At 36.7% G+C, this 23,065-nt stretch overlaps 2 protein-coding genes across 2 annotated transcripts; one reads left to right on the forward strand and one right to left on the reverse strand.

The window, feature by feature from the left end:
* Window positions 1-9,061: 9,061 nt before the first annotated feature.
* LOC113305173 lies at window positions 9,062-13,625 on the reverse strand. The gene is made up of 6 exons (XM_026554266.1): window positions 12,764-13,625; window positions 11,684-12,673; window positions 11,186-11,317; window positions 10,988-11,071; window positions 10,599-10,891; window positions 9,062-9,241 (listed from the first exon to the last, which is right to left on the reverse strand). The coding sequence occupies exons 1-6, from the start codon at window positions 13,623-13,625 to the stop codon at window positions 9,062-9,064; spliced, it is 2,541 nt and encodes an 846-aa protein (XP_026410051.1).
* A 5,132-nt stretch (window positions 13,626-18,757) lies between these two features.
* On the forward strand, window positions 18,758-21,134 carry LOC113303079 (uncharacterized protein At4g00950-like). Its single transcript, XM_026552071.1, has 2 exons — window positions 18,758-19,516; window positions 20,696-21,134. Exons 1-2 carry the CDS (start codon window positions 18,890-18,892, stop codon window positions 20,822-20,824), a joined length of 756 nt encoding a protein of 251 aa, XP_026407856.1. The 5' UTR covers window positions 18,758-18,889; the 3' UTR covers window positions 20,825-21,134.
* Window positions 21,135-23,065: the final 1,931 nt, after the last annotated feature.

The following is a 23,065-nucleotide window of genomic DNA, read 5'->3' on the forward strand; positions in this document are numbered from 1 at the left end:
AAGTTCAAGTCTCCACATACCTTTTGTTGATGAAGTTCCTCAAGATCCCCTTAGTAGTTCTTCGTTTTTAGTCGATGAACGCCGTGAATTCTAATGCTCAACTACACTTTCTATCCTAATCCGAGACTTAACTATAAGTAGACTAGAAATCAAGACTTATAGTTTTGGAAACTAAACTTGACAAATAAGCTTGAGATAGAAACGCTTGCGAGTTCGACCGAGCAGTGCTCGAACAATATCCCCCTTTGTCAAGTTTAGTGACAAAATTATCAATACATATGGATTACAAAATAAACAAACTTTGTAGCTTCTCATCCAAATGCTTGATCTCCTTGGTTCTTCAACATTACTCGAAATCTTCGTCACTTCCAAGTACTCCAGTGATTCTGAACATGTTCAACTCAGCATCATAGTTGTTGAAGATCCGTAGCTATAACAATGAGAAAACAGTAGATCTCAATCATTGTTATACAGTGTCATAGTATAATTGCACATCATCAAAGTCCAATTGTATCACAACTTTGACAACAATACTATGGTGATATGTATCACCCCCTAGTCAATACTCCATCTCACATGAAAACTACTCCCCCTTACATAATGATCCGTAAACCATGCATTTGTAGTGTGAACTACACATTAATTCTTCCCCTTTTTGTCAATATAAATTGGCAAAGGTACGAAAACTAGTGGGATCCTAATGAAATTTTCATAGAGATACTTCATGACCAAAAGAGAACATATTAACTTTGTTTCGATGATTTCACATAGCCGAAACTAGTGTATTCATCAAGGAGTTTATAAAGATACAAGAAAACTCCTACAATATTCCACAGCCGCACTCCCCACAAAGATTTAGAAATTAAGCACAAGTTCAATTAAGAACTCTCCCCCATAAAATTCATTCCAGAAAGAACAACAAGAGCGACCTTTACTTTCACAAGAAAAGAAGGATTTCTTTGGACATTAACAAATCTCATGAAATATGAATTTGTATCCAAAATACTAAATTAAGTTAACCACAAGAGAACCCATGATTAATTTAATCGGAAATGCTCAACATAAGAGAACTTATGGAGCCGCACAGTATTTACACAAAGATGTGGATCAGGGAAAGACCAATACTGCGGAATATTCAAAGATTCATTCTATTTTTCATCAATATTTGCATAGAAACATGTAATAGACTTAATATTTGTAGACAAAAGTTCATCCTATCTTCCATCGATATTTGCATAATGACATAATAGGCTTAACTTTTGTTGTCAAAAGTTCATTCTATCTTTTATCAATAAAGACATATGATAGACTTAACTTTTGAGCAAATATGGGACAATCACAGTTCACGGATGCAAACACACATATCACGTAACAAGTTACAATATATAAAATCATAAATATTAATACTGCAAAATAATCTTCCAAATAAACTTCAGAATTTAAATAAATAAATCTAAAAACATTGCAAGATGAAAATCGTTGGCAATAGCTATGTGTACTCACAATAATAGATATTCCAAACCTTAGTTATCCTTCTTAAAACACGAGAATAAATTCTCATAAGAAGTTTCCTAAACACAATAAATTTAAGCAAGAGATAAGGAATTTAATTATCATCTTCATCATCGGTAACCATCCAAGAGGCTTGAATCCTATCCATATATTCCTTGATATCGGGAAACTTAGTGGCAATCACACATAATTGTTCTTGCACGCATTTCACCTTAGAATTGATCTTACATACACCCGTGTGAATTTGATGGAGAAGATCTAGAGTCAAGGTGCTAGGATCACAAGAACCATCAAGGGAATCACATCTTTACCTTTTAAAAGCATTCCCATTCATATATTTGAAGGTACAAGGACGAGCAAATTTGGGAGTTCCAATGGAATTACCAATAGGAGTAATAGAATATGCTCGACAAATTTGCTCAATTAAGCAAGGAAAGCCTAACTTCTTGTTGGATGACGTCATTGAGAGCATTTGAAGAATGATGAATCCACAAATATCAAGACTTCGAGAACCCAAATCAATGAAATAGACTAGCTCCGCAAACTCACGAGTCCACCGCGAATTCTCAATTATGGAGGGACAAAGTTGAGATATACCAAGTTTTCTGAAAGACATCAAAGCAAGATTAAGATAATTAGTAGGAAATTTCCCTTCAATCCAATCAACACTCTTGCCAAAAATACCATTTCATAAGATGGTCTTTCTTCCCTTGGTCTAGGAAGGCTAAAATTACCCAAAGGAATATTGGTAATCCTTGAAATTAACTCTCTATTAACAAGAATCCTTTCTCTATTTATTATGGTCTTGAATTCCATGTCACAAGATCAACATCATGGATGTTAGCATAGAAGATTCTTGTGAGAGTGTCAAAACCTTCACCAAGACCATTAAAGATGTTTCCAAGATTAAATTTTTCAAAGAAAACCAAGTCTTCTTTATGACCACTAACCATATCCAATTTCTTTTATAGAATAAAACCACTAGAAGAAATCCTCTCAAAGATCTTACTACTAGAATCATTGACAAATCTAATTCTAATAGAATCTTGATTTGAGGTATAATCATGCTAGAAGATGAAGAATCCAAGTTTTTTGAAACCTTCTTTGAAACCTTGAAATTTACAATGAGACCTAGAAATTGAGAGTACAAGGAGAAGGAAGAACGTACTTGATTTTCTCCTTGATGATGAATAACACCCTTAGTTACTTTTGTATCCCCAAAGATGAATTTTAATGGAGATGATACATGAACCCTAGAAAAGTTCGCGTACGCGGACTAGAGAATGAAAAAGAAGGGTACGCCTGCCACACTTCTTATAAACCATAAAATGGGATTGGACCTGTTCATGAACCGCGACCAGAAAAAGGAAAGCAGGATTTTTTGAAACGTTCAACAGCCAAGGTTCGCACACTGAGATGATCTGTACAATGCAGTAAAAGGATAGTAGAGAGCAAACTACATTACTTTAATTAAACTTGAGAGGAAAAACTTGTCAAGGATTATTTCTCAGAGAAAAAGATTAAAAATAAATTAACCCAAACAAAAAAAAAAAAATCAAAACGTTACTTGCTCCATCCCAAGTTATATACAAATGGAGTAGAGCCAATCTTGTTAGCAAGAGGGTTGATGTGCATAGAGATCCTCATGCACCTTTTCTGGTCGATATTTATGAAATGTACCAGAGGTATAATCATAGTAATGATGATACTCAGGGACGTTAATAGAGTTTTTTGAATTCTTTTTCTTATGACCAAGGAATGACGTTTTCCGACAATTAGAACCTACACCGAACTCACGAGAAATATTTTTATCAATTTCACATGAGTTGGTAGTAAGTATAGTTCGTACATGAATACACGATTTGACAAGTACATACTTTTATCAGAACAATTCTTTTCCTCAATCGAATTAAGATTTTCTAAGAATTTAAAAACGCTTTCAAAAACTCTAAATAGATCTTTGTTAATTGATCCATCACGATAGTATTCCTCAAAAAGATTAAGAGTTAATCTAGTGAGATTCCATATCTTTGAGCGTTGACCATGTTTTCTCGAACAAATTTTCTTAGAAGAACTTTTAATTTTCCCTTTAGACTGTTCCTCATCATCTAAGTTCTCCAAAGTCTTAGATGGAGCGAGATTATCATGAGAGACCAGAGGTCTAATGGATAATAAGCTCAGAACAACCTTTAAGGAATTTTGGCGTGCGTTACAGATGGTTAAAGCAAGTTTCCCAAAGAAATTTCTCATAGGGACAAACTTTAGGGATCAGTCTAACACTAACTTATTAGGTTTATAGTGTTTGCCTGCTGATACCAATTGAAAAAGCTGGGGTATAACAACCACACCCAATAACTCTCACATCCATCTGTATGGACTAAATCCAATATACTTTCAAGAGAATCAACTAGACAGTCAGAATCAATCTTAAGAAAAGTATATCAAAGAGTTATATCTCAATTTCTTAATTCAATCTGCAATCAATCAAATAGGAATTTGCGAGCCCGATTGAATATAAGAAATAACTTGGACGGTATTGATAGACACATTTTTATGTCTGATTTGTCTCGATTCTATATATTGTCAGGGCTCATTTTTGTACTTATTATGGTGTTTTATTTATTTGTAGGTGTTTTTGGCCAATAAACATTTTTGGAAAAAATTGGCTCGAAAAGTTGTCGGAAAGCACCCGGAGGACATTTGCTATTCGGACTCTCACTTTAGATAAGGGGTAACCTAATTACTAAGGGGCATCCCATTTCCAGGCAGTTGCTAATCTCACCCCTACTCTGGATAAGGGGCAACCATCTTCAACATTTCAAAAAACCAGGTTTTGGCGGGAAAATAGTGCAGTGAAGAACAATTTTGGCAATCGTGATTTGGAGGAGTTTGAGGTTGATTAAACCTCTGATTTTCATAAGATAGACTCCTTATGGGTCTAGGAATCTGATACGGGTGTTTAAATCGATTAGACTGGGCTCAATCGACGGATTTTTCTCACAACAGAAAATATGGAAAGTCACGTGTGTGACCTGTTTTAGGGAATTTTAGAGAGATTAAAGCGCTGTAAACCTTCCCAAAGATTTGTATCTATCTAAAGAAGAGTTTAGAATAAAAAGGAAAGCTCAGAAACGCGTAAAACTTCTAAAACAAGAAATTGCCGCAACTTGGCCGTGAAGAGAAGGAAAGAGATTTTGGAAGATTTGGGAGAGATTTAATCGGTATTTTTGATATAAATAGATGTCTTGGGTCATGTAGAAGAGGTGTCGAGAGTTTGGGAACCTAAGGAGAGACAGAGAAGAAGAAATCAAAGCTTTACCAAACTCTGTTTCTGCTGCTGCTGCTGCTGAAGAGGAAGAACGCGAAGAACATTGACGCACGGGAAACAGTCGCAGAACAGTGTCGTTGTTTAACAGCTGAAGAACATTGAACTGTGCAGGGCAGTCATATTCTAGGGTCTTAAAATCAGCGACAAAGCAATAGTTTTTCTGTAACAGTTCTATTGTAACAACTGTTTTGCAACACCAATACATTGTTGCAAACAGTCTGTGTTATTACTTTTCACTCTTTTAATCATCTTTTGAGCAACAAACACATATTTTGAGATCATGATTAATATGAGGAGCTAAACCCATTGCTGAGGCGATAGAGGAAGCTATTTTTCCAACAAAAAGTGGTATATTCTATTTTATCTTTTTATTTGCAATAATTATATGATTATTTGCCTTGAACTATTATTTAATATGATTTTTATTTGAGTGATTGTGATCTATTTTGATGGAGTATGCTTAGTTTTAAGAATTTTGATGCTTCATACTTGGTATTTACAATTATTACTTTTGAAAATCTACTTGTTGCAATATTTTAGAATCAAATTAAACAAGAAAATTGCATAAATATAAGTATTGGTTTAATCACTTTGAACTTGGAAAATAGTGGAATCTTAGCCTCAGTGTTTCTTTTAGTATTGATATCATCTTTGATTGAGTTTGCTATACTTTTTAGTGAGTTTTCTATTTTAATATTAGAATTTAAGTATAATTAATATCCTTCACAAGTCTGAGAATCGAACCACTTTTACCACTATCTACGAATCACATCAGGTATCAAAAACCAATATCCAAGTGTCAATCAATTTAATCAACAACCAAAGGTTGGATTTACAATTGATTAAATTTACGCACAACCTGTGATATTTCAATTATATAAACAAATATAATGCGGAAAAGAATTTACACAGTGTTGATGGTGGTTTTTAGTTCAGGGCTAAAGTTGTAAATTTCCCGTATTTAATATGCTATCACTTTGCAAAGAGACAGATCCATGTAAAAGTGATGAGTGTTGAACCTTTTCATTGGTGCATTTATTGATCAATTCAATATATTCACATGAAATTTACCCAGAATGGTGCATGTAGCAACAATCCCAGATGCTCTATAAATTTCGGCGCCTTGCATATATTACTTATTAATATGAGACTCACTGAGTACCTTTCCGGTGCTATAATCCCCGGAAGAACCCTTAATATCGGTATGGCATGACGGATTTGTGTTCACTCGCAGCAGAGTAGCACAAATCTCCAAGTACCAAAGTTATGGCCCTTGCACAAAATACTCAGTCAGAAAGCGCACTACACTCTGTAAATAAAGAATTTTGTGCCAGCACATAGAATTCAATCAATTTTGTTATAACTCACCTGACTAATTTACAAATTAGGTTTTTGCGCTCTGCGCAATATACTAAACCTCGTTGGTCGAAATTACGGTTAAGCAACTAAGCAATTGATCCACCGCGGATTAATGGGTGCAGAGTCCCGCCCAAAATCATAAAGCAAAGAGTAACGGAGATGCGTAGAAGGAGAAACAATGAAGCGTGGCCATTCCACAGGCCAGCCGGCGCAACTTGGCCGCGCCCCATGTTACCTAACCGACCCTTACTCCTTTGTCGACCAATCAGGTCGTTTTAAACCTGCCACACTCCCATAAATTGTGGCTGGGCCCGTACTTGCCGACCCTATTCCCCATCGAACAATCATGTCGCATTAAACTTGCCAGGCGCACCAAAATGGTGGCCATGCCCATGCTTGTCCGTCCCCCTACTTTCATTGACCAATCAGGTTGCTCTAAACCTGCCAACAACCTTAAAAGAGGTGGAAATTGTGTCAAGAGGCATACTAAGTTGGCTTTCCAAAACCGTGCCAACATGCTAACGTCATGCCAAACATGCCAAAACGATCATGCCAGCCAAACAACATGCCAAACATGCCAAAACAAGCATGCCAGGTGCACATGTCAAACGGAATGCCAAACACACATGCCAAACGTGCCACTCACCGCGGCAGCATGCCAAAACTTTCCAACCCCATCTCCGTGCGTGACCAGCTTCACAACGAACTTAAATTTGTCTATCCTAAACCCTAGGCGCGTCCATGCTCTAGTGCCGGTGGAAGAAACCCTAATTTCTAATCGTGGTACAAAACTATGCCACCTCGGGCCCGCAACATGCCACAAGCCGTACATACTTAGGAAACCCTAAAAAAGGCGCCACACCACAGCCACCCGTGGAAATATTTGATCCTGTGGACGTTTCTACATGGTGGCTTGCATATGTCTCCTCCGGCATGACTCTTGCATCGTTTGTATAAAATGCCATGCCACGACCACCTATCGCATGCTGCATGCCATATATGCTAATTAGGGTTTCGACATGCCAAACCCTAATTTAGGCAAAGTTGTCGCGCCAATCGATCCAAACAATGTTACACATAACATGGGGATCAATGTGGCCATTGAAACTGATGTTGCCACACCACGTTTGAGTCTAACACCAACGTGCCAAAATTTCAGTGGTCACGGCTGCGCCGGGCGCCACTTGCACTATTGTGCCACTGACATGCACAAACTATGCCAGCCATTCCACCGTGCCACTGGCATGCACGGAATATGCCATCCATGCCGCAATGCCGCTGGCATGCACTAAAAGAGATATTGTACCACTATCAGGCGCCAAAAGAAGGTAGCCATGATCAACGACTACCCTTTCTCATGAGATGCAATCTCAGCCATTCAAGTTTGCCACCGAACTGACAGACTTGTGGAAACTTCTAGGCCACCAGCCACCTAAGTCTAGTGGCCACGGCTACGCCAGGCGCCACTTGCACCATCGTGCCGCTGGCATGCACAAACTATGCCTGCCATTCCACCACGCCACTGGCATGCACGAACTATGCCAGCCATGCCGCAATGCCACTGGCGTGCGCTAAAGGCGCCACCGTACCATTATTAGGCGCCAATAGAAGGTAGCCATAATCAACGGCTACCCTTCCTCATGAGATGCGATCTCATCCATCCAAGTTCGCTACCGAGCTGGCAGTCTTGTGGGAAGTTTTAGGCGACCAACCGCCTAAATCTAGTGGCCATGGCTACGCCAGGAGCCACTTGCACCACCGTTCCACTGGCATGCACGAGCCATGCCATGCATGCCACATCGCCACTTGCGTACACCAGAACGCCACTGCGCCATTATCAGGCGCCAACACAAGGTAGTCATAATCAACGACTACCCTTCCTCATGACATGCGATCTCAGCCATTGAAGTTCGCCACCGAACTGACATACTTTTGGAAAGTTTTAGGCGACCATCCAAGACGAGCCTAATAGCATCACATGCTATTTTCCTGCAGCAAGACTCTTGATTTTAACTTGCCACACGTAAAAAAGTGCTACACGTTTTTCACGAAAACACTCGAGACATCAAACATGTCACAAACTGGGGGATACTCATCAGGGTATTGGTCTGGCGGTTTACACCGTGCGGCGTGCAATACGCCCGTTACAAGAAAGTATCATAAAGCGGGGCGTTTAGTAATGGCAAGAAGTAATGGTGTAAACGGATCCTTCATTATGGAAGCATAATTCCTGATGTTACACGTTACTCCACTCTTCCACCACTCAATCGTTTCCACTTCCTACGAGACTAGGGTACGTTTTATTACGACTTGTATAAATAGGTTTCACCTATTTCCACCAGACAACAAGTTTCGGTCAGAGAACAACATAGTATCCAGAAATCACCTGGTAGATTTCCATTCTGCTAGCCAGTTCCACTTTCTGATACAAGTCATAAACAACCACACCTTCAGGATCAACGATTCTGGTCTCAACACTTTCTTCGCTTCCATCCCTAAGACCAACCCTTCTCCTTCACTTTGTGACCGAAGCAAGCCTGGAACATCCATTTCTTGTTTTAAGCTAGGATTGTACAAATTGATCTCTCGAATCAAAAGTACTCCTGTGCAGTACATTGTTTAGGGTTTAGACTCGTTTCTCATCCATACACATGAATTTACCAAAACCAGCAGAAACCGTTTTTACCCATAAATACACAGACACCAGAATTTTTGTTAGCGAGGAAACCGCAAATGCAGAAAAACCCCGGGACCTGGTCCAGATTTGAACACCATATTGTATTAAGACGCTACAGACACTAGCTTACTCCAAGTTAACTTCGGACTGGAATGTAGTTGAAAGATATTCGACCGAGCAGTGCTCTAAAACTTCACATCAATGTACATCAGTCCAGAAGACATTTTCTTCTTGGTGTGTGCTTTGCTCCCTAGCAAACGACTGATGTTGCGATGTTGGCCACTGCCAACATCATGTTGAGCCTTCCCAACATCATGTTGTTTCTCATCAGCACTTGCAGCATCTCTGGTACCCATAGTGTAGTTCTGATATGTAGAACAACTTGTTTCACCCTCATCAAGTTGTTCTGAGGACATCCTTCATGTCTGGTTATTGCTTGTAGATTCTTGAATATATGGTTCACATACTTTTAATGTTAACCTTTGGCTTGATCCATCTTTTCTATGCCTTGTATTTTCTGCGTGGATACTTCACTTCAAATACAATTCACGGCCAACTTCAAGAACAACAACAAACTCAATCTTCCTTCTATAATCCAACATGAACAGAGAGACCCTTAACCAGGGCTCTAGTACCCGAATTGTCATAGGGACGCACTACCCAAATGCAATACCGACCTTGACAATGGAAACTATGCTCCACAACATAATTTCAACCAACTCGCACTTAGCCAATAATTCAACTTCTTGACTAAATCTATACTCAACCCATACTAAATAGAGGTTCTTCTCACAAATATTTCAAGCTTTCAACCAAATACACACACTCCAATTGATGCATTAACAGTAAGCCAAACAGATAGACAAATGCACCAACAAAACTTATCTTTAAACTAGGTCGTAGCCTTTTATTTATTGCACACTTAGGGTTAAACACTCTTCTTGTTTTAGAATACCCAATCCCTTCACAAGATAGGGCTTTTATAGCCTTACAAAAGTTATATACAAGTAACTGTCAGGCAGTTACAAGGAAGTTGGCCAACTGTGCCAACTTTCCTAACTGTTCTCCTAGAGACAAACATAAAGCAAAACAACTTCCGTGTAACTAAGTGTAAACCGTCAAGGCCATGTGCCCGACACATGTCATCCAGCCTTGTTGCACAATGATTGTGTTTGCCAACCAAAGTCCCGCAATCATTGCTGAGTATCATTCTCCCAATAATGCAAGTCTGCTAATACAAGTCTTGATTGCATGCCTGCACGCCTCATGCATATAGTTTATATGCCAAACTCATTTGGAATCTCTTGATGCGAATCTCACATCTTTGGCCATGTCCAAAGCCTATTTGGCACATGTCATTGTCTAGATGCAACTCAGACATGCGCCCCGCATATCTGACCTTGGCCAAGTTACATATAATGCACAACTGTTTTGCATTTCCACTTGGCCACTTGGCAGCCATGTCATAGCTACCGTGCTTAACAAATTCCTCCAAATAGAGTCCTTAAATAAAGTTTATCTTAACTTGATGTAAAATCATGAGGGTCACTCTATCTCATTTTGGATTGTATTTAAAGCTCGACCTTCCAACAAGAGGTCGACAATTTAGTCTGTGGGACACTTGTGAGAAATTGTTTGTAGACATGCTGGAGTCTAGTGAGTATTCATTTTTTTTTTCTTTTGATACTAAAGAATTATTTATTAATGTAATTGAAGGCTTACATAGTCATCTTCTGTCATTTTGATGATATCGGGAGGATAATTGTTCATAAAAAGAAAATTGTTGGCTTCAAGCCTTGCTTTCCTTGCAAGTGCATGAGCAACACTACTACTTAACCTATGGACTTCCTTACAGAACCAGAACTTGTACCTAAATTTTTTATTCTTAATAGCTAAAAGTAAATGTTGGTTATGCCAGTGAATCTGTGATTTATCACTAAGAAGAGAGTTCACCACATTAGTACAATCCATTTCAAAAACCACATTCATGTAATCTGGATGTTCAATCCAATCTACTGCCAACAACAAAGCTTTGCACTCAAAGTATTAAGCTCCAAATTATGCAGCAACTTCCTCATCTAGATTAACACCTTTGACCCCTAAGATGGAACCTGCATAATCACGAGTAATCAGTCCAACACTGCCCTTTTTAGTATCATACATATAAGAAGCATCAATATTGATTTTCACATATCCTGTTTCAGGTGGTAACTAAGACTTTATAATTTCATGATGACTTTTATTTATCCTAGCAGTAGTATAAGAAATATTACATTGTTGGAACATATTTTTAATTCTAATTATTGTACTATTAGCATTTGGTTTAGCATTCTGGAAAAACAAATTGCATCTATCTTTCCAAATGTACCAGATAGTACACATTAGTTTACAAGTATAGCCTTCAGCCTCAAATCTAGCAATCTGTTCATTAGTGTCATGATCTGTAAACCAACTTACCAACCATTCATGGAAATAATTGAAATCATACAAAACAGTTGAGATATTAATATTCATACCTAGACAGATTGACCTAGCATAAGGACAATCTCTAAAAATATGATTACTTGTTTCCATATAATGATTATAGAAAACACAATGGTTCTCAATCTCATGTTTAAAAATTGAGATTTTCTCCCTAGTTGGTACTATATCTTTTAAACATTTCCACAGGAACAATTGTACTCTATGAGGAACCCTCATGTGCCAGAGTTTTTTCCAAACCTCTCTAGGTATAACATCATAGTTTATAGCATTATTAACATAATCAGAACATAAGGTGTTGTAAGCACTTTTGACAGAGAACTTACCTTTTCTGTCTGGCTTCCAAACTAGGTAATCTTGACCAATAGAAGGAATATTCATGTTAAGAATGGTTGTAGCAGTCTCATGATTAAACAATGAAGTAATAAGATCAGTATTCCAAATCCTAGTATTAGGGAGAAAAAGATCACAAACCAAAGAATAATAATTTAGACTAGATATTACCATTACTGGGACATGTAGACTATTGTAACGTATTATCCAATTATCTAGCCATATATTAATTTTTCTGCCACATTGAACAATCCACATGGAATTCTGTTGGACAACCTCAAGACCAGAGTATATACTTCTCCAAATCCATGAACAATCATCCTTGAGTTTATCAAGATGAAGTAAGCTACCATTCTTACCATATTTTGATCTAATAATCTGCATACAAAGAGAGTTACTTTCATTACAGGCCTTCCAAGCAAGTTTAGTGAGCATAGCAGTATTAAAATGCTCAAGATTTCTAGAACCTAGACCACCTAAATATTTAGGTATACTAAGTTTATTCCAACCAATAGGACAATGACCTCTACTGTTTTGATGACCCCACCAAAAATCCCTTTGGATGGAGTCCGTTTTCTCAATCATAGTCTTAGGAAATCTAAAGAAACCCATTTGATGAGTTGGCAAAGCATTAAGCACATGTTTCGCCATAGTAGACCTAGCTGAATGATTCATTGTTTTCCCTTTCCATTTTTTGAGCGTAGAACCAAAAGACTGCATGACAGGATTAAAAGCTCTAGTTTTTTCTATACCTATCAAAAGAGTGACACCAAGATATTTATCACTGTCTTTCATTTCAGACATTTTAAGTTGAGTAACAAGAGTCTGTCTAGTACTAGGACTGATATTATGACTAAAGTAAACACTTGATTTGTCCAAATTGAGAACTTGACCAGAAACTTTACCAAAATCCTCCAGAATCAGGAGGTCATCTGCAAACATTAAGTGAGTAATACCTGGAGAATTTCTAGCTGCCTTAACACCTGAAATTATATGGTTAGTTTCAGCATTTAAGAGGAGTCTAGAAAGGTATTACATGCACAAAATAAAAAGATCAGGTGAAAGTGGGTCACCTTGCCTAATTCCTCTAGAGGGTGTGAAACTCTTAATAGGAGAACCATTCAAAAAAATTGCAACTTGTGTAGTTGAAATACATTGCTTTATATAACCAAAAAATTTCTCATTAAAGTCAAATTTCCTAAGAATACCTAGTAAAAAAGGCCATTCAATCCTATCAAATGCCTTAGAAAGGTCCAGTTTCAGTGCCATAGTGCCACTAATACCTTCCTTGTGCTTCATAGTATGTATCATTTCATGATCAACAATAAAATTGTCATGTATTACTCTCCCTGGGACAAAAGCATCTTGATAGGGGGAAATAAGGTGTTTCAAGTGTGGTTCAATTCTTTCAACAATAATTTTTGAGATGATCTTGTAAACAGTGTTGCACAAACCTATAGGTCTGAAATCTACTGGGTTTTTGGCTTCATCAGTCTTAGGAATCAAGGAAATATAAGTTTTGTTGAAAGAAGAGGGAATAAAACCATTTTCAAAAAAACTTCGGACTGCAATGATAAGATCATGACCAATAATATCCCAATTGGCTTGGTAGAAGCCATCCTGAAAACCATCAGGCTCTGGAGAGCTCCAGGAAGACATGTGTTTAACAGTATTATGAATTTCCTCACTTGAAGGGACTCTAGTGAAATCAAGATTATTCTGGTCAGAAATAATTGTTGGTAGAATGTCAAAAGTATCAGCAGATAAACAAGGGTTAGAGGTTTTACTAACAGTCTCAAAATGGTTAACCAACAAATTTGCAATGTCATCCCTATTATCATACCCGACACCATTAACATCACACATACAATCTATATTTTTCCTAAACATTCTCCTATTAGCCAAGATATGAAAATATTTAGTATTATTATCCATTTATGTGATAAATTTATCACCAGATTTTTGCCTATAAAATTCAATTTTAATATCAAACCAATTGTCTAGATTTTTAGTGATACTAATTATCCTATCATGTCGAGATTCAGTAATTCGAGCCTTTTGGGCTTCTTCAAGTTGAGTTTGTAGATTATTGATATTCCTATCAATATCTCCAAACTCAATTCTATTCCAGTGAGAAAGTCTCTGTCTAGTATGTTGTTGTTTAGTAACAAGTTTAAAAGCAGGAGAACCATGAATATCATTATTCCAAGCAACTTGTAATTGATTCTTAAAAGCAAAGTGCTTCATCAACATAGCAAAGAATTTAAAAGGTATCCAAGTTTTAGTATTATCCATCTCAGTAGGAGATAAAAGAATTGGACAGTGATCAGAACCAGCTTGAACTAAATGAGACAAGTTAGCTGTAAGGAAATTCATACACCAGTAACTGTTACCCATGGACATATCTATTCTAGATTTCCTAATACCAGTTCCATATTTGTTACTAGACCAAGTAAAGTTTCTACCAGTATATCCAATATCCATTAGACCATAAATGTTCATCTGTTCTTGTACATATTTATCCTCAACAGAATAATCAGAATTATTATGCAAATCACGAATATGGAAGTTAAGATCACCTGTCACTATCCATGGTTGCATTATATTTTCACTAATTTTTAACAAATAGTCCCATTGCTCCTTTTTTTTTTTTATATAGGTGGAACCATACATGAAAGTAACTAGGACCTCTGGTTTACTAGGGTCAATCCTAGTAACTATATTAATCATATTAGTTGAAGCATCTTGAACATCACAGATGATACCATCTTTCCACATAAGAATCAAACTACCAGCAAGACCTACTCTATCAATACAAACATGGTTACAATAGTTCAAAGAATTAGCAAAAACTCTCATCCTATCACAATCAATTTTAGTCTCAGAGAGAAATAAGAAATCTGGAGATTGTATTTTTAACAAGAAGAAAGAGTTGGTCTTTAGTGATTTTTTTGGCCAGGCCTTGGACATTCCAAGCTAAAATTTTCATAGTTGAAACAAAAATATAACAGAAACCAAATTTATGCAAATACCAAAAAGAATAGTTGTGTAAGAAAATTACCAAATTAGCAGATGCCTCATTCATTCCATGAAAGGTCTCCCTTGCAATTTGATCTCCTTCCTCAGCCAAGTCATGGTCCATGCCATCAATGTCACCAGATGAATTAGTAGTTCCAACATTATGACCAGTGATATTGTCGCTATATCACCTCTTGATCTCTTCGACCTTCTTACCTCTTCTTGTTCCTCAGCTTCAACATTGATTTGTCTATGGCTTGCCTCACATATTTGTTTCAACATTAAATCCAAATCATCAATGATCTCCACACCATACTGTGTAGCCAATTTATTGCAATAGTTGATATACTCTTCATTAGTATATCTTCTGATTCTAAGATCTTTAGCTACATTCTCACACTCATCATCATCATGATCAACTACAAAGCACTTTGGGCAGAGAGAATGTGGTTGTCTCTCCCAATGATATCTAACCCAAGTAACACCACCTGCAGTTGTGTTCCACCAACCACCTCTATATAGGGGTTTTTTAAGTTCTATCTTAACCCTTGCAATAATCATACTACCATAACCAGGTCTGCAATTTTCTGGAATAATGTGAATTTTTGGACCCGACTCAACCAATGCTTCATCCACCACCTGCACAGAATGATGTTCAATCAAAAGATTTATAACTGAACATTTCATTTCTTATGAGTGAAAGTTTGATCCTTGACAACAATAAATGATCATCATACTCTTTCAGATTGAGATAACTCTTTGCAACATTCCATGGACTTCTTCTAAGCACATCTTTCATTACTTCATTGGTACCGAACTTGAAAAAAAATGTTCTTGTCTAGACCACGAATCTCCTTAGTTTTGTATTGTTTCCATAATTAGAGAATATCCTTTCTTACAACACCAGTTTCAACTGGATCTTTAGAGTAGATTTTACCAATAAGAGTATTCTTCCATTCATCAGTAGCTACAGATAAAGCTCTTGATGTACCCACAACACGCCTCATTTTTTTTTGCACCAAAATCTCGAATCTTAGTTTTTTGCATTTGAGAAGTAATACCAGAAACTTGGTCGTTTGAAGATGAAGACATTTCTGTGAAGGCTAGAGTTTGTGATTTTCTTCTAGTGTATGATATGAGAAAAGTCTTTGAATTCTTTTTCTTATAAATATACAAAACCCTTAGAAAGTAACCATAATCTATTATACTGAGATAACTATGTTGAGTAATATTAGGAAAGAAAATCCTCATAAAATATGAAGAATAAGTCTCTATATGGTAACGAAAGAGATTCAACTGATACATAATCTCAAAAGAGCTGTAATCCCTATAATCAGGCAAACTAATTTGGGGAAGATTTTATTTTTGAAATTTAAAATTTTGGATCTGGAAACTTTATAACTGTTGAAACTTAACTCGGTGTATGAACTCACTGCTGATGAAATCACTAACCTCATTGTGATCATAAACATAATCCAAATTGTAATACTGGAACATACTGTTTTCATCCATCTTGAGATTGATGGCTTGCAATACTGCTGTCGAAACTGACCATAGATTGAAACTTGACAGCAACAATATAGTTGTCAAAAGAAGAATTGAAATTGCAATAGTCCAAAACCGGATGCCTTCCATGATATACATAATGAAGAATCTGCCAGAAAAATTAGAAACCCATTAGAGATAGATGTCAATAATTAAAATTGAAGAGAGAAAATTTAAATAAACATGATAGAAATCAAAAAGAAAGAGAAATCAGCAAAAATTTATAGGAAGGTGGGAAAAAAGATAAATAAAATTAAATCAAAACTTCTAATCTTCATAATCATGATGGAAAAACAATTTCGGAAGAAAAAGGAATCAAAGATTCATGGTTTCTGTAGAGATTTGGAAGAAAAAAATTAAAACTGAGTTAACTCAGATTTCTCCCGATTTGCCGTTGGGCTCAAGATTTTGACGTTTTGCTTTAAGTGAAAATTACAGGGAGACCCATTCTTCGGATCTTTCCAACTGTGAAACCCACGCCCAGAAATCTGAAGGCGCGCACCCATTTTCTAGGAAAAAATTATTCTCAAACCCATAATTTATAAAATTCTGTTTCGTTTTTTTTTTCCTTCTTCTTCATCTTCAATTCATTTTCTTCAACAGTGCCACCAACCCATCATCCATCTTCTAATTTTGGATCAATTCGATTCAACACTCAGCAACCCATTCATCTTGTTAACCTCCACATATTCACAGATTGAACCATTTGATCTTCAGAGCATATCTATCTTCTTCTTTTGAGTTCAACAGGAAAACCCATAATCATCTTCATATTCAAACCACCAACCCCTTATCAACAATGTCATCTCTGTCTCTCAAGAACACCGAAACCCTAACTTCAATTCCTTAATCCCATCTGTTGAGCAGCGACACAAAAATTCCCTTTTCAATTATGCTCAAACCCACACAAATTCGCACCAATATTCACCCAATTTAAGATCTAAAATCACACCCACTGATTGCTCCATCATTTCTCTAAGTCATGGTAACAAACTAAACATCACCGATGTTTAAATAATCAAAGTATATTAGGCTGCACACGAAAAAAATAGATGATTAGGGCTGTAGAAAAAGATAGTTGAATCTCGTATGTGAAGAAAGTGTTCTCGTATGTCATTGCTTATCAATTTGTTTCCTTATCTTCTTCTTTAGCTGTTGTGCTGCTGTGAATAAGAGTTATGATTCAGAAGAGAATTCAGGGTTTGGAGACGGACACAATATAATATCTACGTTATGGTTGCCACACACTTTTAAGGATGAATACTTACAAACTATTAAAAGAGTAGAGATGAGTGGTTTGATGAAGGAAATAATATCTACGTTATGCAGATATTTTTTTTCTCAGTATTGAAACCAACAAAAAACAAGGTTGCATAACTTGTTATGCACCTACAATAATGTCTACATAACAAGTTATGCAGTCATGAAAGTGGATGCATAACCTGTTATGCGTCCGAAAATATGACTGCATAATGCATTATGCATCGAGAAAATTGTTGCATAATCTTTTATGCATCGAGAAAATGGATGCATAACCTGATATGCATCATTTAAATATGGCTGCATAACGCATTATGCACCAATTTTTTCTGTACGAACTAAAATCAACCAAAACAATGGCAACATAACTTGTTATAGATGCATAACTTTGTTATGCAGATACATAACTTGTTATGCAGTCGAAAAAATGGTTGCATAATTCCTTATGCATCTGCATAATGTGTTATGCATGTTTTTTGGAGGCTGCATAATGAATACGCAATCAGTTTTCGAAAATTTTCCTAAAACGATGATCACCTCCGATTTTTTCGTGAAAAAAAATAATTTAATATTGTTGTTTGTACTCGTTGTTTAAAAGATTTCCAAAGATATAAAATTTGTAAAATTCCAAGGTGTGGATCTTTAGATATGTTATATCCAAGTTGCGTAGCCAATTATACCCCTGAAAAATTAGGATGCATAACGAGTTATCCCTGAAAAACAGTATGCATAACACATCATGCGGATGCATAAACCGTCATGCAGACAAGTTTTAATAATTTCGGGTAATTATGGGTGTCACAAAAATATTTATGGATGTCACGGTATCCAAAATTAATTGTGAGCCTGACAATGAGGATATTTTTTTTTTGGTCTCCCCCTAATTTCCCCGTGCTGTAATTCCTAGCGAGTCTTCATTTGGTTCTTCTCTTTAAGGCTAAATAATTGCTTCCTGTATGATATTGTTCTTCTTTTTTCCCCTTCCAAATATGTTGAAACGAGGCGGCTATCCCCAAGCATGGTCGGCAGAAAATTCTGCGACATACATGTTTCAGCTTGTCTTGCTTGCCTCTGCATAATATTGTTCCTGGGCTTGGAAACTCATCCATTTTACAAAGACAGCGGACAACGGGTATAGTACAGAAATTTACACATTGAATTTGGCTGTACGTGGGTTCCACATGTAACTACTTCACATATTTATAACGGCCTCTATTTATAAAGACCTGCTTCTCTCTCGTGAAGTCATAGCGTCCTGGAGGAGCGTTGCTTCACACCATCTCTCTTTCATCTTCTCTATAAGTTAACTCTAAACAGAACACAAAAACCTCAAATCAAGAGACACCAGTGAGTTTCACCGACGGAGACTTATCATCATGGGTTTTGAAGCAGAACCTGAACCTACCTCAGCACCAAAGCTATCACTATTTTCACTACCCAATCAGTCACCGGAACCAACAGGGATGTTAACACCACCACTAAGACCACCAGCATCAGTTCCATTCCAATGGGAAGAAGCACCAGGGAAACCTCGAGGAGGCTGCTGCAGAGAAATTCTGAGTAACAATGTCGCCAGATGTTTAGAATTACCACCAAGGCTATTATCAGAGGTTAAGATTATTGAGATACCCTCACCCACAACAGTTTTAGAAGGTCCTTACATAACCGGTAGATCCTCTTCATTTTCATCCGCTTCTTTCAGTAAAGAACGTTTTTCAGATACCGGTCATAGTAGTAATAATAATAATAAGGTGATCGGACAAGGGTATTTTGGAAACTGGGTGAAGAAGAACAGTAGTAGTTTCAAGGGATTTGGAGGACAAAGTGCTGAGGATAATATTGTCATCTCTCGTTCTTCTTCTTCTTCTGTATCCTCTTCGGTGTTTGTGACTGAAGTTGTTACCGGTGGTGGTGATGATAATTTTACAAAAGTGAAGATTACACGATTTAGAAGAAGAAGAGGGAGTTTCTTGAGCCTTTCAAACACAAGCTCCCAACTCTGGGTAAGTGTTCTTCATTTTCATACAATTTCTTGTTCTTAATCAGCAAGGGTTTTCCTAATGAGTGATAAGCCACTTTCACATGTCTTACTTTTCTTTTCCACTAATTTTCAAGGAATACTTTTCTTTTCCACTAATTTTCATGGAACATGTTTAGCAAATTTCTTTATTCATAACTCCGTTCTAGTTTTAGACTTGATTATTTGTTGATTTTTGGTGAAAAAACTTTTCAATATCTTAATGAAGAATCCACTTTTTCTGTTGGCTTTTGCTTAATGTCAAACTCTATGGAGGATGGAGGAGAAAAGTAAAAAGTAATAAGCTATTTTTAGCTTCTTACATATTTTACTTGGTATTTTATTTATAAGAAAATTTCACTTAATATAGTATTAGGAAGTAGGAAGTAGTCAGATCACTAAATTTCGCAAGAGGAGTTATGAGATTTTCGTGAGTATAATATAATTTAGTTGTTCAGCTCGATCAGTGATAAATCAGACAGATATGATCTGATTGTGAATGGACAAATGAAATGACAGGTGCATTTCTTTCTGATATCTGTATTACAGTAGTTAGGAACTTAACACATAGGTCAACATTACTACATAACATCAACCAACCACCACTAAAAGGACGACAAAAATTCAACCCACTACACCCCTTTAATATTTCTTTGTAAAAATCTAGTACTTCTAGTCTATGTTGCCTTGAGCTTAGGATTCCAAAGCCAGCAGACTACAGCCAAGTTAAGAGGTACCGAGGTTTAGTGACCATGTTAACTTAATTTATAACTAAAGAAAATTATTATTGAAGAAAATAATTAATGTCACCAACCTGTGAAGGGATTTTGTCCCCCTGATAGCACTAGGTTTTCTAGCAAAGTTTATTTCCTTAAAATCCATTGTTAACAGGAGATACCAGTTTATTAGGAAAGGTACTAAATTATATATAAGACAAGTAAGATAGTGTTTTGTTTTTATGGATTTAGTGCCTTTTCGGATAAACTGGTACCACCTTAGCAGCCATGCAGATATATAAGGATCGTATACATATTTTGTGCGCATTCTTCTTTTTCTTTCTGAAGCAATCTTAATATGACTAAAACTCTTGATTTTGGTCGACCTCTAAACACATGAAAAAACATACTATTATGATATTTATATGCCGCTATAATGAATGTTACAGGCAAGCATTTACGGAGCTGTTAAGCAACTGGTCCCATGGAAAAGGAGGAAGATAAATAGACAATTGAAGACAAGAGAAGAGGAGGAAGAAGAAGAGTCACGCAGCAAGCTCAACCTTACGACCGTTTGATTAGTCTATCGTCCGTCATGTCATGTCATCAACCCATCACTTGCTACGAGCTAGCCTCTTTTTTCTTGAAATTTTGTAAATAAATTGCTAGATAGATAAAACAAATTTTATTTTATTTCTTTTTGTCGTGAAGCAAAAAATGATAGAGTGTTAATTACATTATTATTGTGTGTTGTGGGTCGGTGTGGGAGGGTTTTGTTTTGTTTGTTTGTCTACTGCGTGCGCTTTGGTGAAGGTTTGGTTTGGTTCAGTCGGTGTTACCACTTCTGTGACGCTTTATGTAAACTTTTTTTTTCTCCAGACAGTTCAATCTTGTAGGCATTACGAATTGGGTCTGGTTTACTCCTTTAAAAGATTTACTGCCAAATGCCTACAAAATAATACTGTACAAGGTTTACCTTCTTCGAATCGTTATTGTGAAAGGGCTGAGTTTTATGATCGTAAAGAGTTGCACTACAAAGAGCTAAATTATTATAGGCTAAAGAGAATAAGAAATTTCGAAAAAAGATGAGACTATCATCGTGTTTGTGTTTTGTTGACTCGACGTCTAGAGTGGACTTGTCCACTGAATCGGCATGAGCTAGATGTCAGACTATTTGTCTTTTAGTTTGAGTCAGATTTAACTTGTGACTTGATTCAGATTTAATCCTTAACTCAGGCTCTATTTACTTAGGAAATAAGATGTTCTTGACTCATGGAACCAAGTCATTGACTAAGTAAGTTGAATTTGACTCCAAAAACAACAAACACATTGAGTCATATCCAGATGATTCAGGTGATTTTGGTCGGATCTAGACAAATTAGGAACGCACAATTGGGGGATATGGAAACTAATTGGGGGATATAGCTACATGACAAAATAGGGATCCTAATATCAAATCTGGGTCACCCCTTATGTAATTACTTTTGTAATTCCTAATCTAGCCCTCACTAATCACGTTTAGTGGTTAATAGTAATTAGAAAAATCTTAAGTATTTGGGGGATAGATTAGTGTGTATTTTTATTTGAATTTGTGTGAGTGAGGTGAGAGTAGAAGGAGGGAAAAATATTTTTGAGTGGAATTTTTTTTGTGAAAATGGAAGATGATTGTGAGGAGAAAATTGTAGCTGCTGAATCTTTAGCTCAACTAAAACAACAATCATATCTTCAATCTTCGGTTAATGATAACAACTCACAATTGGAGTTATATGATGAACCAACACCCTTGGATCATGATTTTCGTGAGCATGAATTTTTTTATGAAGAACCAACCCAAGAAAGTAAACATGTTCAACATACAAGCAACCCCAACACACAGGTAATGCTGCTAGGAGGTCGAAAATCTGATTTTTTTTTTTTGAAACCGCCATTTTTCTTTGAAAAAGCTTGGTGCCGGCATACACGTAATATGAATACCACGCCGGAATCCCCTTTTGAAACAACTGTCGGCGTGGTCTTCAACCAAAAAAACCATGCCGACACGCAGTTAATTTTTTACCAACCACCGAATATTCTATGGAATATCCAAACCGGCATGGTTCCCTTCTAACTTTCCATGCCGGTACCACAAAAAAAACATCCAGAAGTTAGAGAATTTTGAACTTAAATATCAGCGTCTTATACAAATTATCGAGCACGCCGGAAACTAATACCGGCGTGGTATATTAATTACGGACAACGCCGACATAAATAACCGGCTTGAAACCTTACATATCGAGCCTGCCGGTACCACTAGAAAAACATCCAGAAGTTAGTCACTGCGGTACCGGCGTTGTTTTAAAGTATCGGCCATGCCGGCTCCCGTTTCCGGTGTCGGACCTCGTGTAAAGAGCAAACCGGTATTACGAATGCCGACATCGATGTTCAAGAAAATACAATGCCGGTACTGTTTAAAATTAGGTCCTCTTTTTCAAGTGCATATCCGGAATGCCGGAACATTATTCGAGAATGCCAGCACTCATTTCCGGCTTTGGTTGTTTTGGCGGAACTGTCTTCGAGCATGTCGGAATTAGTATCCGGCATAGTACTTTAATTTTTTTTGGAACTAAATTTTCTTTTCATTCATTCCTTAAATTGTGACATACATTGATCCAACAAATTCCAAGCCGCTTGGTCCGAATACGTCCGAATACTATAAAATTCCTCCGGTATGTTACCAAACAATACTTTTCACCTAGTTTTTAGAACTTTATATGGGGATTGCTTGTAATGAACCTTATAATCTTCCATTATTGTCCTTATGTAGAAAATAAAATCTCCAC

Source organism: Papaver somniferum, chromosome 8 (assembly GCF_003573695.1).
Source record: "Papaver somniferum cultivar HN1 chromosome 8, ASM357369v1, whole genome shotgun sequence".
NCBI classification, from domain to species: Eukaryota; Viridiplantae; Streptophyta; class Magnoliopsida; order Ranunculales; family Papaveraceae; genus Papaver; species Papaver somniferum.

What these genes read in the sequence shown, in the direction of transcription:
- LOC113305173 (XM_026554266.1), bottom strand. Translation starts at nt 13,625, where the DNA reads ATGGATAATAATACTAAATATTTTCATATCTTGGCTAATAGGAGAATG. An exon ending in TTGGAAGCCAGACAGAAAAG is followed by an intron (nt 11,318 to 11,683) that starts GTAAGTTCTCTG and finishes GTTGGTTTACAG; the next exon opens with ATCATGACACTAATGAACAG. An exon ending in AAATGACAGAAGATGACTAT is followed by an intron (nt 9,242 to 10,598) that starts GTAAGCCTTCAA and finishes TCTACATATCAG; the next exon opens with AACTACACTATGGGTACCAG.
- LOC113303079 (XM_026552071.1), top strand. Translation starts at nt 18,890, where the DNA reads ATGGGTTTTGAAGCAGAACCTGAACCTACCTCAGCACCAAAGCTATCA. An exon ending in ACACAAGCTCCCAACTCTGG is followed by an intron (nt 19,517 to 20,695) that starts GTAAGTGTTCTT and finishes TGAATGTTACAG; the next exon opens with GCAAGCATTTACGGAGCTGT.